The 26162-nt window shown below is 40.5% G+C and overlaps 1 protein-coding gene across 1 annotated transcript in view; it reads left to right on the top strand.

The window, feature by feature from the left end:
* The first annotated feature begins 685 nt into the window (after nucleotides 1–685).
* FAM83B (family with sequence similarity 83 member B) overlaps nucleotides 686–26162 on the top strand; it is a 51939-nt gene continuing 26462 nt past the window's right edge. The window contains exons 1-2 of the mRNA XM_061989831.1: nucleotides 686–839; nucleotides 5632–6136. Coding sequence (XP_061845815.1) covers nucleotides 5687–6136 — 450 coding nt within the window. The 5' untranslated portion in view covers nucleotides 686–839; nucleotides 5632–5686. The remainder of the gene's footprint in view (nucleotides 840–5631; nucleotides 6137–26162) is intronic.

Genomic DNA, 26162 nt, shown 5'->3' with positions numbered 1-26162 from the left:
AGAAAACTCGGTGTACTTAAGCCTCCTGTGTGTGGCAGTTGCAAGATCCTACTGAGAAGATGAGTGTGTTTTGGAAGAGCCTCTCAGAGCAGGCTTTCAAACGCAGGACTGCCACTTTGGAGTTCCAGCTTGTCCACTGGACAGGAGGATGATGCCGGCTGCAGGAATGCCCAGCCAGCACCACAGCCTGGATGGCGGGGCACTGCCTTAGGGCCCATCCCTCTAACCTGAGATATCACGAGGAAAAAAAGAGCATTTTAAAGTAACTGAGCTACAGAAAAGGGGCTCATCCGCATCAGCCAATTTAAAGGTTTTAACCTGGCATCACTGCCATGCATGAGTCGCTCCCCTGCTGTTAACCGGGAAACTGTGACTCGAGGCAGAGGGGTTTACTCTTTCTTCCAGCCAACAAAAGCTTTGTGTCCCACACACGCACATGCCCTTGCAGGAGCCCCCCGCGGGGCCGCCGACGTCCGCGGCTCGGGCCAGCCCCTGCTCCACGGGAGCGCAGCCCGACCCAGCGCGCAGGGAGGAGTGGGGAGGGAAGGGCACGGGGCAGGGCGGGCCGGGATAGGGCGGGGGGATGCCGGCGCGCCCCAGGGAAGGCGCTGCCCTTCGCTCCGCGGGAGGGCCGGGCTTCCCCAGTTCAGACAAGTCCTCGCCCCGCTCCCGCGGCGGCGGGTTTGGTGCGACACCGTCCTGACATGTTGTAGCTGGTTTCCACACCCACCGCGGCTGAGAGCGACGGGAAGTACCTGCGATGAGCCTTGCGCCGCCGCCTTGACTCGCCGCCGTCGCGATCGCAGCAGCTGGGACGAGCCGCACCGCCAACTCCGGAGGTAGGACCACCATCGCGGGGCACCGGCACGGTCAGTGGGGCTTGCTTCAGCCTCCCACGGGACGGCTGGGGGGGCAGGGCGGCCGCCCCGCCAACGGCGCGCTGGCTGCGGAGCCGCGGGGCGTTTGAAGCGGCGGCGCGGGGATCGCGAAATGGAGGCGGCGGCTCCGGACACGGGCACCTGAGGGAAGCGGACGCCGAGCGGAGAGGAGGGGAAGGAAAGGAGCGGGGCGGGCCGAGGTGGGCGTCGGCAGGGCCGGGCGGGGGCTCGGACCCGCACGCCGCGCTGCCTCGCGGCGCCGCCGCCGCCGTGCGCGGGACACGGGTGCCGCGGGGCGAGTGGGCCCGGCCGCGGGCGACCCGCGCGCGGTGGCCTCGAGGCCGAGCACGTGGCGGGGCGCGCGGAGGAGCGGGCCGGCTGCCTCCTCCCTTCTGCCCGAAAAGTTAACTTTCTGGTTTAAAATTTAAAAAGAAAGAAGGAAGGAAGCAGCAGGAGCGCTCGCGGTGTTGTTTTTCACTGGAGTTTGATGCCCTTTGTGTCTACGGAAAACACTGTAATTTCTTTAATAATTAAATAATTGCCAATCAGTACTTACCGTAGGTAATTATTATTTATTTGTGATACAATTCCTTAATACAAGGGGTGGTGGAAGGCAGCTGTCGTAAAATGCCTGTCCTGTCATACCAGGCCCTTAAGCAGTGGAGAGGCTCCTCAGCAGAGGCACGGGTCAGAGGTGCTCAGGTGGGTGCCCCAAATAGCAAAACCTACCTGAACGAGTTCCTGTGTGACCTGCTATAGTTGGTCCTGCTCTGGCAGTGTTGTTGGACTAGATGATCTTTCGAGGTTCCTTCCGACCCTTAAGATTCTGCAATTCTGTGAGTTTGTAAAAACAGTATCAAAGAGAGGAGCCTTTGGCAAGATATTCCCGTGGTTTCTTTCATTTTCTTTCACTGAAACTTTATGCAGAAGCTGTCAAAGCAATCACATTTCCTTTGGAAAAGCGATAAGGACACCCTTAAGGAGGAGAGCACCATCCATGGCCAGGGCCTTGCCAAAGACTGTCTATTTGAGCCAGAGGTTAGAACTGCTCCACAAAGTTGCTGAATAGGAACTTTTTCAAATCCTATTAGAAAGGCAGGGAAGTTGCTTGTCTTTACCACTGGCCTGGAGGACCGTGCTCCTGGAACCACAGCAGAATGTTGCATCATTTTCTTCAGTGGGCATTTGTCGTCTGCTGCTTTTGTGGAAGCTGGGATATTCTCTGTGTCTTTCTGCAAAAAGGCACACCTACTTCTCTTTCAAAGAAGAAACTCTCTTCTTGCTAAGTTCCTGATAACGTCACTGGAAAGATCTGAGCATGTTGTTAATGGAAGGGCAAGATGACCACCACATCAGGATTCAGAACTTGTGTTCTTCAGCAAAAGACTGGGTTTTAGAGGTGGCACTGAATTTTAAATTCAATTCAAGCCCATTATTGGCACTTAATAAAAAAGTTTTAAGTTATAGATCCAAAGCAGAAGAGAGGACTGATACGCTGGACTGGTATTGACAGCCAAGGCTATTTCTGAGAGGATGAAGAACAGGTTTCCTGGTGCTGTTAAAATTTATAATCATGTATATTAAGTCTGATTAAGACTCTGGAAGCCTTTAGAAATGGGCACAACCTTGCTAATAGCATTGTTGACCTGAGGAGAATGTTTGAAGAATCAAGTTGATTATTCAGAAATCATTATATACAAATGAGGAAAAGAGCTGAAAGCTTATTTTAGATTTTTGTCTAAATCTTTGCCTCTCTATCCAAAATTATATTGATCTCATAGATATGTTTCTTACAAAATAGCTACCCTCTAAGGAGGAAAATAACTCTGTCAAGACATCTAGAGCTTCTGTCAAATGTACCTGAAGCCATCATTTTAATTTGGGAGTTTTCTTTTGTTTCTTCTCATGAATGTATCAAGTGCTCATGTCTTGAATTCCAAAAACCAGAATTAGAATTTTTCCCATTTGTCTCATCTATTCCGTGATTTATTTCCATACTGGCAGATTTTACATTTAAGCTTCTTTTATAAGCAGCACTTGTAAATCAAAGATCAACATCAAAGAGGTTCACTTTAAAATATTCTTGTTTGGAAGGTGCTGCACTAGGAGTCTCACCTTTCCAAGATTGTGGTGTAGTTATACCCTATTTCAGCAGAAGTCTGAGCATGAGTTCCTGCATTTGACCTATGCCAGAATTAATTAGTACATTGTTTTCAATGAAAAGTCAAATAATATACTATATTATTACAAAAAAAAAATCAAAATAAGCAAATAAAACCAAAAAACCACAAGGGAGGCAGCAGACACATGCAATCGATTTTTTTCCATTTATTTGTTCATAGCATTCAATATTTTGCATTGCACAACTTCACGTGTAAGTATAGTCCTGTTTCCTTATATTATTTTCAAGGGTGAAGAAAAAAAGATTTTAGACAATTTTGAAAGAAACACATGTCTTTCTCAACTATATGTATGACATCAGTGGGAAAATTCCTATTGTAGAAGTATATCCATTCCAAAGTACTGAGAAGTTTAGAAGTGTCTTTAATTTGCCTTTGTAAAATTGAATTTGGTCTTAAATATCATAATAAAACTGCATGGTTGAATACACTATTTAGAGTTACTTGTCCTGGATGGCCCCACAAGAGGCATGTATTGGTTTCTCAGTGAAGTCACCAGTATTAGTATTCAGACTCCTGAGAACAACTTGTCCGAGTAACTCCACGTTTTGTACTCTTGCTAGTTTTTCGTTATTCAACTAAAATGTCTTGAAAACCTGTTCCAGATGATTGGCTGCCCTGGGATGCTGATGCAAAAGTTTTGATTTTACAACATTGTAAGAGTTTGACCTTTGCATTGGTCTGTCTCATCTGTACCACGTTCTCGGTTCTCCATTGCCTTACACCACAGGTTTTATCTGCATCTGGGCAAAGAGAAATGGTGTCACTCCTCTTTCCTAACGTTTTATTTCTGGTAGTGAGAGCAGTGTAGAATGAAATCCTGAATATCTGCACAAGAATACATGTAAATCTGGATCTGGGGAGAGCAGTCAGATCCTTTTCACTTGATGCTTTCCAGTTCACCACAAAGGACTTACTTGAAGCAGCCAGAAACACTCCTTTGCCCCAGGCTCGAAAGCAATCCTATCTGAGAAGATCTGCCTTGCTACTTGGCTGAGAGACAAGATTCACATGGAATTATTTCATCTGACATGCTGATGCCAGCCTCAGATCTGGATTTCTCCTTCTTGGGTCTTTTTTTTTTAACCTCAGACTTCCCAAGTTCCTCCAAAATCTTGGTTTAATTGAACGTTTAATTGGACTTTGGAGTATCAGTAGTGTATGGAGATTTTGATTTTCATTCCTTTAGGTTAATGTAGCTAATTTACATTTCCTTTTAAGAAGATTTAAACTGTTCCCACTAGACAGTGGAAAGCAGATGCACTGTTTGCAAAGAATATCTGATGGGTCTTAATGTGAAGAGAGAATTGTGTTGTGTTTATATGCCAGTAAGTGAAATCAGAACTCCATACAACTATTCCTTGCTGTTGTTGAGCTGTAATATTATAATTACAGAAGCTTGTAGAAAACCCAGTGTTAACTTTCAGTCTACAATTTTTATATGCTTTTTATAACTATTTCGTGTTTGTTGAATTTCCTTCCTACTTCTGCTGTCCTCCTCTTAAGCTGCATGCCCTAGCCCTGAAACACTGCTAACATATAATCTTTCCATGTTACATGGCCATGCTCATGCTACTCTCGTTGTTGCTCACCCTGCCCCCAACCACTCTTTTTTGGATATTTGTAGCTTACCTGCCCAGTGCAGAAATTCATTGCAGTTTAGTTTTTAGGCGAACAGTGAAGTTGCTGGAGTCCCTTAGGTTTGCAGAAACATGAAGGAAGAAATGCTGTCCCTTTGTCCTCTCTCTACCTTCACACATTGTCATACTAGGAACCAACTCTCAGCTCTTGTTAAATGAAATAAAAAGATAGTAAGAATGAATTTATAAATCATCAGCAGTGAACAACTTACTATTAATGTTTTGGGGAAAAAAAGAAAAAGAGAAGATTAAAGCAGCCGCTCCTTTTGGCAGAAGGAATGAGAAGGGTGGAAACTAGACATCAGATTGCTGATTCAGAGTTTGATCCCAGATGTGGGAGGAGAAATCTTTCTGGAGTTCCTTATAACTCACTGAAATGAGGTAGGCTGGTCCTGCTTGGGAGCATGGATTAGATCAACATGGGAGAACAGATAAGGAGAAGGATCAGGACTGTAGTTTCAAAGAAGCCAGAGAAAAGAAATGCGTTGCAGACAAAGATTAATGCATCCAAAAGTAGGAAATATAATTGGTTCTGGAGCGTTTCTCTAGAGACCACACAGTCAGTTGTCACAGAGTTTTGAAACACAACCTAAGGCAGCATATTAAAATGTGTATTGGATATGTATTGGTGTTACTGGTACAGATCTTGAGTGTATTATGAGCTCTGCTGTAGCTTTTAATGTGAGAACTTCATCAAGTTACTTAATTATGTGTTTAAATTTGCCTTACGTAAAAGGAACTCTTTATGTAGCTCATCAATATTCATTTGGTGGTATTAATCCCTGGGCCTTTTCAAAACATTATTAGATTCTTGGAAGGTGCTAGAGAAACTTACAGCAACATTACTAGAAACATATTTTGAATAAAATCTGTATGCCTGTCATAGATCTCTAGAAGTATTCTGATTCCTTTCATGCTTTTCTCTCTTTACAGATACATGTTTGTCGACTCATGAATGGAAGCTTAGGAGACTTTATACAAAATATATATGAAAATGGAAACTTCATCTCTGCTGTCATCCTTACATGATGAATGCAGATCAGACAACTATATTGAACCTCATTACAAGGAATGGTACCGCGTAGCTATTGATGCTCTAATTGAAGGAGGTTTAGAAGCCTACAAAGAATTTCTTTCCAAAGAGAGGTGCTCAGAGTTCCTAGCGGATGCAGAAATTGATTATATTTTGAACAATGTTCACAAATTTCCCCAAAACACAATTTATTCCTCCAACCACACCATTGATGACACTTCTTCCTCGGGAACCTACTGGCCCATTGAATCAGATGTGGAAGCTCCAAATCTTGACTTAGGTTGGCCCTACTTGATGCCTGGAATTTCTGGTGGCACAAATATTGACCTACTTTTTCATCCACCACGAGCACAGCCTTATACCATAAAGGAAACTATTCGGAAGATGATACGAGATGCAAGAAAGGTAATAATAAAAAACCATTATTTAAAAAAAACAAGTGACAGTAATAATCTAATTAGTGTTTTACTAGAGTTTTCTTTTTTTTTCCTTCTGGCAGGAAAAAACAGTCTGACTGCTAACAATTCAACCAGAAAGATTTTCCCAGGCTAGAGATTGATCCCTTGATGTCACATGCAACAATGTTATTAACCTTATTTACAAGGGATCAGGGATTAATTGGAGGGATTAATGAATCATAATTACCGTACTACTGCAATGCTGACCAATCCACGACAAATTTGTAGATAATCAGCACACCTTTTGTTTGACCTCAGTTGAATATACTTCCAGTGAGACTATTCTATCTTGACTTCAGGATATATCCTAAGGTTTCTCTATTCTATCAGTGGGAACTTGCAGTGGAAAATAACACTTTGATGTACATCTTACTCGTGTACCTTGAGAGTCTCAGGTTTTGTGATTTTGCATGCCAGCTGACCTTCCAGAAATCAGTCAGAAAGTATTAAACAGAGATCAGATGGAAAAAAAAAAGGTGTAGGCAACAAGGAAATAGATTTTAGTTGGGTATTTTGCCTTCATTTCTGACTAATGACTAATTTGTAAGAAATTTGGACACTTCAAATGTCCTTGTCTCCACTTAGGGGCACTTAGGTCTTGAGTTTCCTGAAACACACCTATCTTACACCTCAGTGACGGTGTGTACAAACCACCTTTTACTTTCCAGTATCAGTTTTTCAAAAACACCAGAAAAGTGTATTAGCATGCAGATATTTGATCTGGAGCCATGTTAACTCTTTAAACAGATGTGACAGGGTTTCAGAAGTATTGCTAGCAAGTATGCCATGCTCCACTTTCTTCTCTGTGAAATAAATTGGGTTCTTTGTCACTCTACAGGCTTTATATTGGTAGGACAGGCTCTAGCACATCAGTAGCTACACTTCAGTGTCTGAAATGTGCATGTAATCGTATGTAATAGAAATATACTGAAAAGGGCGGGGAAGGGAAGGACAATGTCTTTCTAGGATGTCTCTCCTCTATTTAGATAAAGCATATAATTTGTTGCCATAATAGAGTTATCACTAGGTCTTTTAACCTGCAGTTTACAGTCTAGAATGACTGTATTCTCAGGGAGGAGAATTAATTACTTCTCTTTGTCCCTTTCAGAGTAAGATTTAGTGTTTTCTGCTTTAGAATGTAGTGAGTCTTGACCATGACTTCATAGAATCATAGAATGGTAGGGGTTGGAAGGGACCTTTAGAGATCATCTAGTCCAATCCCCCTGCAGAAGCAGGGTCACCTAGATCAGGTCACATAGGAACATGTCCAGGAGGGTCTTGAAGACCTCCAAGGAAGGAGACTCCACAACCCCTCTGGGCAGCCTGTGCCAGGGCTCCATCACCCTCACGGTGAAATAGTTTTTTCTTATGTTTAAGTGGAACTTTTTGTGTTCCAGCTTCATCCCATTACCCCTTGTCCTGTTACTATCTACTATAGAAAAGAGGAATGTCCCAACCTCCTGACACTCACCCTTTAGATATTTATAAATGTTAATAAGATCACCCCTCAATCTCCTCTTCTCCAGACTACAGCCCCACTTCCCGCAGCCTTTCCTCATATGAAAGGTGTTCTATACCCTTGATCATCTTGGTGGCCCTGCGCTGGACTCTCTCCAAGCACTTCCCTGTCCCTCTCGAGCTGAGGAGCCCAGAACTGGACACAGGACTCCAGATGAGGCCTCACCAGGGCAGAGGAGAGGAGGAGAAGAACCTCCCTCGACCTGCTGGCCACACTCTTATTGATACATCCCAGGATGTCATTGGCCTTCTTGGCCACGAGGGCATATTGCTGGCTCATATTTAGTTTATTATCAATCAGGATTCCCAGGTCTCTCCCTGCAGAGCTGCTCTTCAGCAGTTTGACCCCCAGCCTGTACTGGCTTGACCAAGATACTCCCAGATCATTTCCAACTGCAGTTAATACTACCTATAGTCCCAGCTATGAGGGTATCCACTGTAAGGGAAATTACAAAAACACTGTTAGCTCTGTTGCCAAGACTAGTTCGGTTTTGCCACAAGGTCTTGAAATACCATAAAAAAGGCTGTTTCCCATTAGTTGCTCTGCTTTTCTGTATTGTTGGCTGACTGCATGAAGTCCAGGCCCTTTCTGACTGCTCTATTAGCTGATTGTGCTGCTTTGTAAACCACTTTTTCGAGGAGTATGCCTCATTTGAATGCAGCTGTGGAGAAAAGTTAGGTGTGATTGTTACCCTTCTTTGGAAAAAGGTTGAGTGCGCAGCTTTCTGATGTGCTTGTGGTGCTTCCACTTTAGAAAGAGGATGTTACGTATGTAACACTGTCAAACATGACAGCTGGAAGGTTTGTTTAGTTGATCAGCATAACCTCAACAGCAGCAAGTGTAACACTTTTGATACAGTGATGATATGGGTTGGTTGCTTCAGGAAGCAGTAATTAAAATTTAAAGACATAGTGTTGTTCAGCCTTTTCTGTCTGCAGAGGCATAGAAGAGTTTAAATGATTTTTAAGTAAGGTATTTAAAACATACTTGCAGCAGGCAAACACTTTGTAAACAGGCTAACCTACTTCTCCTAAGGCACTTATAAAAATATATTAAACAGAGTTCTTTGTTATATAGTAGTGAAGATGTGTAGTCTTATGAGATTATTCAAAGGAAATAGGAAAAAGTTGCACATGAAAAACAGAAACTTGTAAAAAATAATCAAGTTCTTCAGCAAATCACAGTAAACCAATACAGCTCTAAGCAAAATTTATGGGTATTTCAGCAGAACTCTGTGAGAAAATAGAATGTTGGAGGTGGGTATGTTCATACCGCTTAACTTTTAAGCACTAAATGTGAGGGCTTGAGTTCAGGCACTGATTTCCTTGGCTACCTGAATACTTGGTGCAGCAGGAAACTGTCTCCTACAAAGGGCAAAGTGGAGAATGTTTCTGCACTCATTCATCCCATGAAGTAACCCATTAGATACATATTTGGATGTATATACCAGCCCAAAAATTAATGAAGGAGACTTGAGACAGCTGAAACCTAGATTTTTTTGAATATTTGGAGATATACAAGGATAAGATGACATTATTGGTGGACTTAATCTTGACCTCCTTCATGCTTGATGCATCACAGTATTAAGATGATCATTACATATGTTAATTTTGACCTTAAGAAGACACGTTGTAAACAACATTAAGCAACTTCCTTGCTGGCAGTGATTTTTTCTGACTAAAGAGGGAAATAATTTGTAAGGCTATGCTGCACTAGACTAAAAACAGTGACTATGAAAAAGTGTCATAAGAAAATCTTGACCATGTACGTGTTTCTTAAATGTATAACCTGCATAGAAATTATGCACATGACCTTTGTGGTAGGTGTGGACAGTATAATAATGGGAGTTTTTCTTACTGAAAAGCATCAATATTATTAAATCCTAGGAAAAAAACGAGCTAACCATTTTGAGGAAATGAATTAGTGTTTCTGAACTTGTATTATAGCAGGAGAACTGTACGCTACATAGGATGGCATTACATTGCAGTCTGTACAAAAGCCCTTCTGCGGGATAGGTGTGATGTTAGCAGAGCACCTTAAGTCAAACCTAACATGTCAACAAAATTGATTTGCTGTTGGTGTTACTAGACCTCGTCTCCAAATGATACAGTTTGCCAACCACCCTCCTCTGTCAACGTAACTCTTGTTCATAGAAATAGGCTGTTTAGCGTGACTATGTCATCTAGGGAGACACGAGAGTTTTTCAGATGTTGATGCAACCATATGGGGAAAAACCACTGCAAGGTCTATCTGACCTTAATGATGGATGGACTTTTGCAAACAAGCCAGTAGCCTTATTTCTCCTGTGTTTGGAGACTTCTATCTTTAATCATTGGCAAGTGGCTGGCTTCTCTGAAGCTTGGGGTGTTCCTATGGCCTGACTCATCCTGGCTGGGCTGTCTGAACCGCAGCTGATCATGTTTAGCAGTTTTTCTTGAGAAGGTTATTCATCTGGGAAATGATATCAAGATGATTACTCATCTGTGTCAGGTTAATGTGAAACTTCTTTCTCTTTCTATAAAATAGCACAGAGGATTCAATAATGAAGTGTCCTCTCCCTATATGACTTCTGGTAAGAGTTGCCTCAAAAACGTCAGTTATGAGGCTTATACATGTGTGCAAGAAACAGCTCGTACTATCTTCTCAGATGTGATTGACAGAGTGAGGCAACAGGGAAAGGACAAGACAAAGCACCAAAGGGTCCTTCTGGCAGTGTGCTTGTCTCTCACTTCATTAACTGGATTCCATACTCCACCACTGAGACATTCCTACAGTTTTAGACAGAATGCATATCTCTCAGTCTTTTAGATTGATAGCCAAGTAAGGATCGTGTCTTCCTGGAATTCAAACCTGATTTTTAAAGAACTCAGAAAACCCAAGGATTGCTGGTTTGCAGCACAAGCTGAACACCGAGTCTTCTCACCCATACTTTGGGGATTTTCTGATGGAATATGTGAAGTTGCACTCTATTCGATAAATATGCAATAGTTTTCATGGGGTTTATTTTATTCAAATAGACTATCAGGCTTAAGCCTGGGTTCAAAAAAATCACTGATAATTGTAAGACTTTTTTAAAAAGTTAATTATGTAGAAGCTGGAATAGAAAGTGAGGTGGTTAATGTGTTATCTTCTCAGAAAATCAGAAAAGGCAGTTGTTTTTGCTCAATTACTCGTGATCGAGGTTTTTAGTATGAGAAAGGTTTGCAAAACTTGGACCCTTGGGAAAGAATTAAGTTACACTGTAAACGAGTGTAACTTGTTAAGTCTTGCGGGACTCAATATAGGTAGATCCTCAGTAAATAAAAAAGGACTTCCTTAGAATTCTTGGGAGAGAGAGTTACATACAAAATCTGCCACCTGTGTTGCTTCTAGAACAGTGGACCTAGTTGAATAAACAAAAAACAGGTGACTCATTTTACAATCATATAAAAATGAAAATATTTTCCTATAGTTTGGGGTTGGGTTTTTTGTTTGTTTTGTTTCATTTCAGGCAAGAGTGAGAAGTTGTGTATTACAGAGGAAATGATTATTCACTATTGATTTCATTTGGTTGTGTGTATAATACAGTAATGTGTATTACTGACCACAGTCTGGTGTGAAAGAAAACCAAAGTCTTTACATGCCTATAAAGAGTGATATTTCTGTACCGAAAGAAACTTATAGAATATGGGTGTGGCAAGCAATCTTTTTTTACTCTCTCAACAATACTTTTTTCCAACTAATTTAAATATAATTTGAACAGACTGGAGTGATGATGAGTTGTGCTTGTGGCAATGCTTGTCTTAGCTCATTAAATTGCAACAGTTCAAGCAGATGAGAGAGAAGGGCTGCTTTTTTTTTGTTGTTCATAAAAAGCAAGAGCAGTCAGCTGAATTCAGGAAGAAAGAACAGATAAATGCAATAGTCATCCTCCTCAGAAGTTTTTTGTCTGTAGCATGTCTGATAAACAGTGGATACGTTTTTTAAACTGAAAGTAACATGTAGAAAGACTCAATTCTCAGCTGAAGATGTATAGGCAAGCTCCTCCACAAGGTTTTCAGCAGGTGCTTATTGGTTCAGCTGCTACGATGAAGGATGCATTCATTATTCACTTCCACTCACCTTCTGTTAAATGACTTCCTGTTAGTTGAGAACTAATATGGTAGTCATACGTATGGTTTCCAGGTGAAACATGATCTTTAGCTTTTGATCAATTTATTAGAGAGAGTGAGGTCATGTCTCAGCATTTCTAATCACGCAGGGCACATGCCATGCATTGGAAGAGAACACGTGTCTTGCTCTTGGTACTATTAATTGTGTGACCCAGTCTCAATTATTTGTTACCTGTTCACAACGGGTAATTATTTCAGGTAGTCTATCTGTCTGGATTTACCTTTGGAGTCTTCACACTATTTTACTTGCCTGGCCCCTTCTCTCCCTGCTGTCCTACTCTCTGTGTAAGAGTTGTCCCAGAGCAGCTACAGTAGTGAAGACAGAGAGAAGTGCCATCGATAGGACACCTCTGCAAGCAGTTTTACAATATGAAAAACCTGGGACATTCTGTGAAATGTGTTTCTTATATGCAGTTGCTCTAAACATAAACCACACAATTTTTCCTGGTATCCCTCCTATTAGATGGGAAGGTTCCACAACTGAAAAGCAAGGAGAGGCTATGGTTAGGCTGAGGAATGGGAATCTGAGAAAATAATTTTTAATCAGTTGTGGTGGTTTTTTATTGACAGGTTTCTATAAGGTCAAAGGTTTGCAAGGCTCTTTTGACATCTTTGATACTTGTATTTGGTATTAATGCAATTAGGTGTTGCCATTTTTATTTCACACTTATGCTAATATATTATCAGAATATCACACCTCCGTGATGGAATTTTAAATGGAATGGGTAAAATTAAAGGCCAGATCTTACAGGCAGCTATATTTCTTTATTAATGTCTGTCTATTCGTGCATATATTAGAAGTAAGTATCCACATAAGCTTTGTAGCAGTAGCTTTTCGTTAAAACTTTTTCTCTCATTGACATAAATCTTTGCCAGTCAAAACAGAAGTACTAATAAAAAGTCATTTGTGCTTTTTGCACATTCGGTAGATTAAAATGTTCTGTCTTATATTTAACAATAACTTTGTGCTACAATATGCTGAAGCAATTATAGGTCAAAATATGCTATCAATACAAACCAGTTGATTTTAAATCATTTTTCCCAGCAAAATACCTCTTTCAGTGCCCAGCTGAATTTATTTGGGTTTTATCCCTCTCCTTTTCTTGATTGTCCAAAACTGGTAATGTTAGAGTGGTATTTTTGTTCTTCTGAATTCGTCCTCAGGAGATCTGAGTTTTTATGGATTTTTTTTCATCCAGGGAGCAGTCTTGCCTGAGGAACTATAGGATTAATCACATCACATTCATACTTCCGTAACCTTTTATTGTTCTCTTGCAGTTTTAGTGTAGATTTTAATCTCTAACAAGTTTTCAACATAGCCAATGATGCACAGAGAGATGGGCATTTTGGGTGATTTTAAACTTTACATTTGTTTGTTATGTATCAGAATTTGGAAACTAAAATACTACACTATCTGTGACAGAATTTTACATGGGCATAGCTTAGAATAGAGATACCTACAATACTGCAGCAGTATTTGTGTAATATAGTATGATAGAAACTATGGAAAGTGGAGAGCTGCTGGCATGCAGCAAAATGAAAAGCACAAAAATCCAAGGAGAGATACGAGTTCTGAGAGATACAGTCCTGTTTGGAAGGAGTGGGATTGAATGACACTGAGTTACATGTATTAGGTTTCCTCATATATCAGATCGGAGTCCAAGCATCTACTTCATTTGTAATTACTTCAGAACCATTTGCTTAACATTGTGTTATTTTCCCTGAGGAAGACTGCAAGTATTCCAGCACAGGTGATAGAGGAGTCAAAGTACACTTCAGTATTTACCCCTCTAAAAGTGCAGACCTTATCACTGGTACCAGTGCAATCATGCCTTTCCTTTTTGCCTCTTGATAAAATATGTCTATAACCATTTTCTAATAAAGGTTTGCAATTCTATGTAATAAAAGTTAAAGTCCACGTTTTCAGCAACGCTGTCAGCATGCCTGAGACTTCACAGGGCTTTTGCTCTTTAAAATCCTGCAGTAACTTACCTTTGGGAGGATGGAAGCAATGGCCATCACAACAGTAATGGGGTGTAAGTGGCACTGAGCTTGCTACTTTATAGTAGGACCTCTAGACATCCATAAAATGACTCACCTTAGTAGAGCTATTCAAAATAAACAATTGCAAGATCTGGCTATGGTTTGCTTGATTGACTAAGTTAATAATTTTTCAGTATACAGTCCACTGATCAGTAAGCTAGTTGCATTTATGGTAGTGTTTTTGCATTACAAATACAGAAGTGGAAGCAACCAAACTGGCCATCCCTACTTTCCTTGCCTTTGACATCTTTTCCCGTATCTTGGGTATTTGTTTTCTGAAGCTGTAAACATTGTTATGTTTCACTGTATGTCTGTGTATCTCATTGTTTACTAGTGTCTTAATCTTTCAGACTTACCACCGCTCTAATATAAACAGTAGACTGATAATTTATGTGCTCTCCTTCATCCTTAGCCATCAAAGAACATGTGTGCAGTTTAAATAGATGAGAATACTGAGCCACAAGTGTTAAATTAATCACAACTCAAAAAGGGATACAACTAAAACCCAAAAGCCTCAGACTATTATACGTTAGCAAACGGTACTCAGAGCAAGTAGGGGAAAGATAACAGGTTTTTGTTTTCTCATCTGTGTGGTTTTAGTTGGTAGAAGAAAAATTATAGTTATGCATTTAGTGTTATAGTCATGAAAACTGACTTTGAAGAATGTCAGTGCTTCTTCAAAACAGTTTATGTTGGTATATAACTGTAGCTTTGTAGTGCTTACTTTTAAAAAATATTTGTAAAAGCATAAAGTCCTTTCTTATCTTCAGATAAAGAGGGTGTATCTTTCAGACATGCACAGGGTGTTCTCATACCTTAGCTAAGAGCAGATTATCTTAACCAGTTCTGTCTCTTGGTCTGGAGTGCTTGCACTGACTGCCCAGATGTAAGATGTGAGGGAAAAACAGGGTGTATGGTGACCCCTGCTCACCCTAGCGAGGCGTGTGGTCGTGAAGCTGCCTTCAGCATATGCTGGTGGTGCGCCTTTTAGCCAGGGGTTTTTCCTAACTGCAGCACCAGATCTCCTCAGGCCTTTTCACTTCTGCGAATGATCCTGCTGTAAGAGATGAAGCTGGGAGATAGGATAATATGAGAAGTTATGCACCATATCTCTTAGAGATGAAAAGAAAACTTTGATATCTGCTTCATCCACTAGCAATTGGGCTCAAACAGTAGCACAGGATTGTGCATTCAGAAAGCCAAAAGGGTGTGCCGTCAGTTCAAAAGGCAGATAAAACATCTCAGCCTGATTTTCATGCTGTTTCCTGGAGCTGCAGGTGCTCTTTGCCAGGCAGGCTGCACTTCAGCTCAATAAACTCCCTTTATGGCTTAAGCACTAGGTAAAGTGCTAGACATCACCTTCTAATTCAGGTGAATCTGAGTGGCATCAGCCCACAGAAAGTATTGCAGTTAGTGTTTTCCTGCTAGATTTTTGATGCTCAATATGCCAGAAATAGTAATGAGGATGAAATGAAGTAACTGTCAGAGAGGAAGAGCAAATCCCTGCTGATTCTTGGTGGGACCTTTCTCAAGAAATATCAACCAAGGCACAGCCGTTTCTAAGCTGCACAGAATTAACTGCTAGTGAGCTGTACCTCTTGATCAGAGACTTCAGAGGCAGCAAACAGAAGTGACAGTGTCAGCCAACATATCTGATTTCCCTCAAATGCCAAAGGGATACTGCCTGTCAGTGCAACCAAGTCTCCATCCAGCATGGTAGCACAATAATATCTGAAGCTATTCACTGTTCTGATAATTTCTTGGCACTACATACTGGTGGATTAGCACAGGCATGCAGTAATTCCTTTGAAAGTCACTGGCAAGGGTGTGGGTTTCTTTTAAATAGTAAGCAGATATATGTGGCTGCACAATAGAGATAGAGATCTGTAACCTTTCTTTGCTGAGGATGAGCCTAAAAACATCAACCATCAATGAATCTGGCTCTTAACAGTAGTATATACTGCTATGAGTCAACAGAAAGTAAAACAAAACCTGGATGATTTTGCTCAAAGGAGATACTTTTGAAATAAGAAAACTAAGATTTGAGTTGAAACTGGGAATCATGACTGATTCTTCTATTTGTTTATTTATTTGCCATCACCTTCTTTGTGTTTTCGCACTGTATGATAAATCACTGTATGGATTTGCAATCAGCATTGCATTTTTATGATTGCAGTAATATAATCTATTTTGTTCATGAATTCTAGGCTTATTGAGTGACAATAAGCCTCCTGTGCTAGAGATCTATTTAGTCAGATTATTTGATTTCTTACGCAGAAGTTAATTTTGATGGTGGAAGTGCAGTCCAGATCTGAAGTGTTGTGACACAGGATTGTACTCTTCTTGTAGGATTTTTGTCCCAAGTAAAGGCTTCATACTTTGACTTGAAGTTCATAGGAATTAAAAAGTGTCTTTGCAATGAGCTTGTGAGAGCCCAAGAAGTTTTTCCGTGTAAATGTCAGAGTCTTGCAAAGCCAGGACCGCAAGTGCTTTTTGGAGGAATAAAAAGGAAGGAGAAGACAAAATGTTCATTGTAGTTGGGAAGGAGGCATGTCAGAGAAGCAGGGATCTCTGTTAGTCCTTTCAGTTGCTGGAAGGCTTCCTGCTGAGGGATATGGTTTAGTTTAGTGCTGGACTTGTCAGTGTGAGGTTAGTGGTTTGACTTGATGATCTGAAAGGTCTTTTCCAGTTCCATGATTCTATGATTCTGTTAGAAACCACTGCAACAACTAAATGCTGTTTAGAGCTCCTGAGGGACCATAACACTCTGGAGCCTGTGCCCAGAGTGAAAATGCTGGTAGTTTTGGTTTACTTAAGTATTACAGTGTCATGTGGGAGGAGACAGCCTAAGACAAATGCAGATGGACCAATGTTCAGTTCATCTGGAGTCAGCTCTATGCTGTTGTGGATCAATCAGAAGTAACTCTGTAAGAATTGGTATCAAATGGATGGAAGTAAGGGATGAAAGTTGTTGGTAGTGTGTGTAGTATGCAGGCGTTCCTGCTCTCACCTCCTGAAGTGACAGTAGTTACAGTACAACAGGAAACCTATACATTTTTGGTTACAGTTTTCCTCTTTCCTTCCCTCCCTCTTTGCCTCCTGCTCCAGCTCTTCTCCACAGATAGCCATCTCTCCTCTAACTTTTCTCCTTTTATTGTGTACTTCAGCTAGAGGTGATCATCTACTCTCTGCTGTAGGTACCGTTGGTGGCCTTCTTGAATGCAGTTCCAGGATTGAGATCTGGGAATATGAGCTCCCTCTTAGGTCAGTAGAGAAACACGGGTGCCTTGGAGGGTGCCAATTGACACAAGTGTTTGCAGTAGAGGGTTTACGTTCTTTTCCCATCTTCTGTCTTTCCTAGTAAGAAAATGTTAGAAATACAGCAATGCTTTTGAATTGCTAGTCAAATCACTGAATAGCATTGGCAGATTTCTAGTATTTATTGTCAATTGTACATGTAATATTAAATATTAGGGGAGGTGTGTTTTCTGACTAGGACTGTCTTATTTGCCAGATTTGCATCTTACTCATCTTTCTTACATCTAAAAAAAACTTGAAAATATTTTTTTGTGTGTTTAGTGAAGGGCAGAGAGAAAAATGTAATACCTTTTTGTTTCTTCTTCAGAAAAAATGAGAATCCTAATCCTGAGTGGATTTAAATAATTGGTGTACACGAGAGGTTCCATTAACTTAGCATGCATACATGTTTGCAGAATTGATGCCTAGAGAAATGACTATCATTAAGAATCTAGTTTTAAACATTGAATTAATCTCTTTCTCCTAAATCATGCCACAATACACTTGCAGTACAAAATGAGCACATATCTGCAGTTGATTGCATCCACTGTGAGGAAATTAAAAAAAGAATAAAGGATGTACAAATAGACTGCTCTAAGTTTTTTATTCTAAATAAAAACTACGTTGAATAACTGAATATCTGAAACTCAAGCAAGGCATTGAAACTTGTGGAAAGTTTCCCCTTCCCCAAAGGCTGTTCCATCACTCAGTTCTCCGTTAGTGATCCTAGCATGCACACACAGGTCCGGGTCCCACAGAAGTCTAACCCAAAGGAATGGATTCATATAGGAATGTCATAAAAGATAGGCTTTAAAAAGAAATTGAATAGCGAGACTAATTTGTCATGTTGATGTGTAAAAGAGCAAGAGTAGTGTCCACCAATATAAAATACCTATCAAATAACTGTTTTTTTCTCTAACTTCATATAAATGGACTCAACCAAAATGATCGTGTTCTCTGCTAGCAAACCTTAAGAGTTTGTACTGGCGACAGATGCTTCATTGTCTTCTGCCACAGTGCAGTCCAGATCTGATCATTTACTGAGCTTGTATACAATGCAAGGAAGATTCCCCAGAGAAGTTTCTCAATTGGTACTGTAAGGCTTTTGAAATGATTGCAAAATATCCAATATGTATAAAAGCACACGTGCAATTCTTCGTGCAGGCTTGCATGTGAGCTAGCAGAACAAAAGGAAAATTAGTAAGAACTGGGCATCTGAAATGTAATTAATATGGCAGAACTGTCCAAAACAGTTTATGGATTTTGTTTTTTAAATGCTGCATATTCTTAATTTAAAACAAACCAATGAACCGACCACCTTGAGAGAGAGTTTCATGAAGAAATACGACACTGTGCTGATAGAAAATCGTGTTTACTCAGATAGACATAGTTATTTTGAATTTTGTTAGCAATGCTTTAAAAAATCCTAAGGATCAGAAATTCATATCTACTATATTCCATGGAGAGACATTGCTTATACTCCCTGAGGAGATGACTCACTACATTTAATTATACAAAGTAGTCCCTCTTGAGATATAAAGTAAAATAAGAAAGCATTTTAGTTTAGTGTGTTACTCTCTAGTTCACAGCCCATCTGTCTAACATAGTGAACTTTTTAGATGAAGCTGGAACACAAAAAGTTCCACTTAAAATAAGAGAAAACTATTTTACTGTGAGGGTGAGGGAGCCCTGGCACAGGCTGCCCAGAGGGGTTGTGGAGTCTCCTTCCTTGGAGGTCTTCAAGACCCAGCTGGACGGGTTCCTATGCAACCTGACCTGCTTCAGCGAGGGGGTTGGACTAGATGATCTCTAAAGGTCCCTTCCATTCTGTGAACTGTGCATAGCAAAAATACACATAGTTATAAAAGGGAAAAGATTAAATTTCTGAAATACAGTACTTAAGTGCAGGCATTAAAGTTAACAAGCTGAGTACTGTATGTGAAATCAGCATTAGAAGATGTTCTCTGGTAGACCTTTTTTTGATACAATGTAATTAGTTTAAAAAGAACACAAAAAGCTAGGACAAAAAGCTAGGTATTTGATTCTATGATTTGAAGATTTTGGCGGGGGGTGGGTTCCAGCAAAGTACATTGGCTGAAGTATTCTAGCAGCACAGTTAGATAGCATTATCTGTTGTAAAAATACTATACTGTCTGAGAAACAAAACATTGTTTACATTTTAATTCCAAATACAGAAATCTCCATGTCTTGTTAAAGAAGTAACGATAATGTTATTGTCTGCATTTCAGCTCACCCTGACGTTCACATACAGTTTCTAGGTTTAAAAACCCAAATGGAACTTACTCAAATATGGTTTGTTTTCATCCTGTTTGTATGGCGATCCATGCTGCAATGCATGCAACAATACATGGACATAGGTTTAAACGTAATTTTTCCTTGCTCAGTAGATCCAAATCGGGGCAGACTCTGATCAGTGTCTCACAAAGTAAAAAATCTCTGCTAGGGTGCAGAAGTACAAAAACGTTTTTGTTGATACCTATTGTAATATGTGCCCTAATGTGCCCTGGTGGCCAAGAAGGCCAATGGCATCCTGGAATGCATCAAGAAGAGTGTGGCCAGCAGGTCGAGGGAGGTTCTTCTCCCCCTCTCTTCTGCCCTGGTGAGGCCTCATCTGGAGTCCTGTGTCCAGTTCTGGGCTCTTCAGCTCGAGAGGGACAGGGAAGTGCTTGGAGAGAGTCCAGCGCAGGGCCATCAAGATGATCAGGGGACTGGAACATCTTTCATATGGGGAAAGGCTGCGGGAACTGGGGCTGTTTAGTCTGGAGAAGGGTGATCTTCTCTGGATTGAGGGGTGATCTTATTAAGATTTACAAATATCTAAATGGTGGGTATCAGGAGGTTGAGACATCCCTTTTTTCTATAGTAGCTAGTAACAGGACAAGGGGTAATGGGATGAAGCTGGAACACAAAAAGTTCCACTCAAACATAAGAAAAAAACTATTTCACCGTGAGAGTGAAGGAGCCCTGGCACAGGCTGCCCAGAGGGGTTGTGGAGTCTCCTTCCTTGGAGGTCTTCAAGACCCTCCTGGACATGTTCCTATGTGACCTGATCTAGGTGAACCTGCTTCTGCAGGGGGGTTGGACTAGATGATCTCTAAAAGTCCTTTCCAACCCCTACCATTCTATGATTCTATGATTCTATTGGAGGCATTGCTGCTCTATCCGTGGAGATGTTACTGATAATTATGCTAAATATTATCTTATTTGGAAATTATGCAAGAAATGGCTTTGACCAGGCTTTAAGTTATTTCTCTACTGAGGAGAATTTTGGAAATGCGGGAAGCATTGTAGAATACAAATGAAAAACAGTGAAGTACCTTTTTTTTACCCCCCTTAGTTTCTGTCTTCCATTGACTAAATCCTGTAGTGCCGAGTACAGTAAAATACATTGAATTATATTTTTGCATCATAGCATGCCTATTTTTCAACAGCTATAAATAAAGACCATAGCAATTACAAAGGAGGTAACAAGTGTTACTTTATTCTGGTTTTGTTTTTAAATTGCTTATCTGTATCTCTAACCTGAAACTGTTAAGATTTAGAGCACTGTGCTTGGTCAATCTTATGATTATAAAATATATATAAACTCAATAGGGAAATCTCTTTAAGTATAAAAGAGGAAAGAAGTGGCATTCAATGGCAATAACTTTTCATATTATCTGTATAGACAGGTTACATAATATTTATATACATAAATAATGTACACACACACTCTGGAGTTTTATTGAAAAGCTTGCTGTGTCAGCAGCTTGCTACAGAGAGTATTGCACCACACAGGTTGAAAGACAGAACACCTTGAGTATGACCTATGCAAAACATCTTTAATAGTAATTATTAACATATTTAACTAAGGTAATGTATTATGAAAACTGAGAATGGCATTTCACTTGGGATATTCTAATTCATTTCAAAGTCGTGGTTGGCTCTTGAAGGTCAGCAGGTTGTCTGGGAAGGGTTTTCACGTTAATATACTTTCTATTTTCTGACATTCTCAAGTTTGTTCAAAACCACAAACCCAAGAAAATATCAAAATTAAAAGTTTAATTTGTTTTTGAGCTTCCAGATACTCCCCAATGTTTCAGAGAATCATTTGTCTGCATTTTTTACTTGCTTGATTATTTTCAAGCATGCTTTTGGGTTCTTCGTGTCTGGGATTTTGAAAGGAATGAATCTTCAACACTTTATCCAGTGAGACTTCGTATGCTCCAAGTTCACTCCCCTCAAAATCCCAGTGGCAAGGCTTTACTTCTGAGCTTATTCAGACAGACGTGATCTCCCCCACCCAGGACTAGTAATGTTTCTGATATTTTAATGAATATGATTTTTTGTATAAATCAGTCTTATACTGTGTTCACATATCCTCTCCATGGGCCCTGTCATGACTTTCTTTTTCAGATATGACTCTATGGGAAGTTGTTTTGAAAAAGAGCTGGGTAAACATGAACCTGTAATGAATATTTGCATCCTTTAAAAACTTGTAACTTGTTAACCAGTTTTTTGGGCCCTCCGTGATAAACTTTGCAGCCTTTTCCAAGCTGCAAAATCAGCAGAGGTTGGTAAGACTAAGAAATCCATGGATTTTAATGCCAGAAGGGACCATTATGATAATGAAATTTTGACTCCCTGCCTGACAGTGTTGCATCTTCAAAGAGCTGATGCTAAGAATAAATCTGACCTTAAAGTACTTGGGTGATGTAGTGTTACAGTCAGCACTTGTGGGTAACTAATTCATAATTGCTCTGGAGATCAGATTTTTTTTTATACAATCACTTTTCTCTAAATGGTGGAATTTGCTTGAAGAAACACACTCTGCAAGCCCAGACCAAGCCTGTTTGAGCTTTCTGCTTGTGTATCTCATCAGTCAACATGACAGTCAGCCAAAACAGAAGGTGCAGAGAATTTTAAATGCAGGACTGGAGGGCGAGGTGAGGCTTCGGCATCTGTGTAGCTGCAGGGGTTGCTTTCAGAGGGACTTTGGGATGCTCAGCGTCTCTCCGTGAATCCAGACCATTAGTCTCTGAGGATCTGTTTGCATGGCATGGTAAAGTGCAGCGAGGAGGTTCATAAGGAGTAGGGCGTTTTCCTCTTCCCAGAGCATCATGTTGGCGTGACTAGACTGTTTCCAGTAACAAAAATAATTAGCCATGGGCTGACTCATGTCCCTGCACAGGACAGCGGTGTGACACGCACACATTCCCCTTCATATTTTCAGTTTCCCAGATAAAAATAGATGCAACAATGTTATTCCCACATGTATGAAATGGCTTGTGCTTTACATATTAAAAGCTTTATGTATGCACTTAAGTGTTATTTTAAGTAATTTTGGAGGAATTCAAAAAGCTACTTGTTTTTTTCTTGTAATTTTTCCTAGTCTTTTATGACAAAGAAGTAGCAGACTTTAGTAAGTTTTAAATTTTTTTTACTTATGCCATGGATGATTTGCAAGGCCATAAATAACATTTGTCTGTTAAAAATGTATTTCTATGCTAATATCGTCTAGAGCTAGTTATAATGCTTTTTGGGAGTGATTCACATGCTTTTCTAGTTTCATACATTAATATCAATTCAAAGACTGTTTACATCCTGAAGGAAAAAAAGTTACTATTTCTATCCTTTTATTTTTGCTGAATATAAAAGTCTTATGATTAAAAGCATTGGTCTAGGATTTGAAAGACTTGCCTGCAAATTCCTTTTAGAACATAGACTCCTTCTCTGTAAACATGAATATTAGCTGAGAGTGATTTCTGAAGACATGTGTCCATAGAATCACAGAATCATAGAATGGTAGGGGTTGGAAGGGACCTTTAGAGATCATCTAGTCCAACCCCCCTGCAGAAGCAGGTTCACCTAGATCAGGTCGCACAGGAACATGTCCAGGCGGGTCTTGAAGACCTCCAAGGAAGGAGACTCCACAACCCCTCTGGGCAGCCTGTGCCAGGGCTCCCTCACCTGAACAGTGAAATAGTTTTTTCTTATGTTTGAGTGGAACTTTTTGTATTTCAGCTTCATCCCATTACCCCTTGTCCTGTTGCTAGATACAATAGGAAAAAAGAATGTCTCAACCTCATGATACCCACCCTTTAGATATTTGTAAATCTTAATAAGATCACCCCTCAATCTCCTCTTCTCCAGACTAAACAGCCCCAGTTCCCGCAGCCTTTCCTCATGTGAAAGATGTTCCAGTCCCCTGATCATCTTGGTGGCCCTGTGCTGGACTCTCTCCAGCACTTCCCTGTCCCTCTTGAGTTGAGGAGCCCAGAACTGGTGCAGGACTCCAGATGAGGCCTCACCAGGGCAGAGGAGAGGGGGAGCAGAACCTCCCTTGACATGCTGGCCACACTCTTCTTGATGCATCCCAGGCTGCCATTGGCCTTCTTGACCACGGGGGGCACATTGCTGGCTCATGTTTTGCTTATTATCAGTCAGCACTCCCAGCTGTCTCCCTGCAGAGCTGCTCTTCAGCAGTTTGTCCCCCAGCTTGTACTGGTGCATGGGGTTGTTCCTTCTCAGATGCAGGACTCCGCACTTGTTCTTGTTGAACTTCATGAGTTTATGTTGTTTGAGGTATGCTGTTTGGGATACTTGGTCCTGGGGTAATGAACAAGGTTTCAAGAGTTTAAGCTGAAGTCAGCCCTCTCAGGTGCTTCTAGTGATTTAAAACTTTATATTTTACATCAACCTTATGTGTATTTTTGCTTGTGCATGAGATTGCTTGTCTGCTTTAGAGTGGAAGTCTTTCAGTCCTATCCAAATATGAAGGAGAGTTGTTCACTTGGCCATTGTCTGCTTATATTCTACTATTACATTCTTCTCACAGTATTCTTCCATGCAGCTGTGAGAAACAAGGAAGTCCCACCTGTTGCATACCTGACTCACATTTCATTGCAAAGAGTGTTCCCTTGCCAATTAGAAATGTGTATATCGTACTTTTTATGATTGATAAGAGACTGGAGTATCTTTTTAATTACTAACTACTGGTGATAGTTGACGAAAAATGATAAACTGCTTGAAAAGTTCCTTCCTGAGAGCTGCATCTCATCTCATCTTTCTAGCGAGTATGAAGTGTACTGACATCTGAGAGCAGGTTCAGAATTACAAGGAAAGACTCTGAAGAACAGCAAAATTTATATGCATTTTTAAGTAAGCAAGAAAAAGGGATAAAAGCCATCTTGTTATTACATCCGAAATGAATACTGTTTTTTTCCACGCTTTAATCACACTTTAGTACAATGCTGCTGTGATTGTTTTATCTAAAGGAAAGAGGCAAATAATAAAATATTTCTTTTTCAATCACGTGTGTGCAATCCCCTCTACATGCATGTGTACAAACTGTGCTACAGAAAGTATGGTTTTAGGTGCGCATACACACACAGGATGCAGAGCAGTCAGGTATTGGAAGCCGTGTTGGCATGAATTTACAGTGCACAGGTTACTCAAGGGAAGATCTTTCCTGAGATCAGAGAGGTACTTCGTAAGAACAAATGTTTATTTGAAAGGCACTAGTTTGCATCAAAAAGCAGTTATTTTCCGAAGTGTTCTTGGAATAAATGTTCACCTCTACTCCACAGAGGTATTGCAGGTTCTCATCTCCATCCTTATTTCAAGCAGCTCAAGTCATCTGGTATATATTAAGCTATTGGCATGCTTGGCACGTTTTTCAAGAACAGATATTCCAACAGAATACTGCTTAATATAAGTCCATGGGTAGTTTGGTCAGTGGTGTTTCTGCCTTTTGTTCTTTATGACTAGACACATTCTGTTTTCAATGGCAAAACAACTGAATTTTCACACGACCCTTCATGTTTGCTAGCATGTATACCTGTGAGGTATATATCTGTTCAGCACAGGAATACTTTGTGGCTGTAAGGGCCTCGCTGTCATAAAGCATCAAACCTCTGAAAATAAACTAATCAAGAGCTGCAGTAGGTGTCTCAGAGGGATTTTCTTCTTCCCCCATTCTTAAATTCAGGTGGCTGCTGTGATGTTTCATGAGAAACTCCCTTGCCCTAGCAGCAGATTTGCATTTCTCACAGGTGCTAAGCATGCTTCCTGATTAGATCTCCGATTCTCACTACCTAGAAAGGGAGGTGGAGGGGGGTCTGAACCAACATGCAGTACTCATATGGGAAGTTGTACAGTGGAAGATTTGTGATAACATGTTTCTCTTCTACCCAGTAATAAAACCCTATTAATTTGCCGTGTTGGTCTCTAGCTTGACTGAGTATAAAGAGTTCAGATACTTTCACACTGATCCACTGATCATAGAATGGTAGGTGTTGGAAGGGACCTTTAGAGATCATCTAGTCCAACCCCCCTGCAGAAGCAGGTTCACTTAGATCACTCTGAGATCCCTTCAATCTCGTCTAAGATCTCTCCTCCTCTGATAACTCGTGTATTTGAATAACTACTAATTTTATTCAAGCTAGTCTACATAGACCTGTTTTTAGCAGAGGGGTTGGACTAGATGATCTCTAAAGGTCCCTTCCAGCCCCTGCCATTATATGGTTCTATGAATGAGTGCTTCACGTTATCCTTGTGAGGATGAGAAAAATGAGAGGAGCAGACCATGAGCATAGGATGACATTACCTGTGTGTGGCTGAGGCAGTGGACTCTGTCGTGCAGCCCAGCCACGTGTCTTTTCCTCCCCAGATGCATCCGTAGAATGGCCAAGGACCTCAGTTTACAAAAACATTATGAATACACTTTATAGATAAACTTTTAAACATTAAACTTTTACATTTAGGTGGAAAGACTAGTAGATATCAAAGATGGAGCATTGTGAGTATCTGACTATTGCAAAGACCAAACAATCTTTCTTGTGATTTTACATATTTGTAGTGTCAAACTGCAAATAAAGAATTAATACTTACCTTGTTGACTTGTTGAGGAGCTGTATTCAGATCAGTGAAAATGGATGCTAAAATCATGCAAAAAAATAAAG

Source organism: Colius striatus, chromosome 2 (genome assembly GCF_028858725.1).
Source record: "Colius striatus isolate bColStr4 chromosome 2, bColStr4.1.hap1, whole genome shotgun sequence".
NCBI lineage: Eukaryota > Metazoa > Chordata > Aves > Coliiformes > Coliidae > Colius > Colius striatus.
The sequence above is the reverse complement of the archived record's forward strand: the minus strand, read 5'-3'. Positions and strand labels throughout refer to the sequence as shown.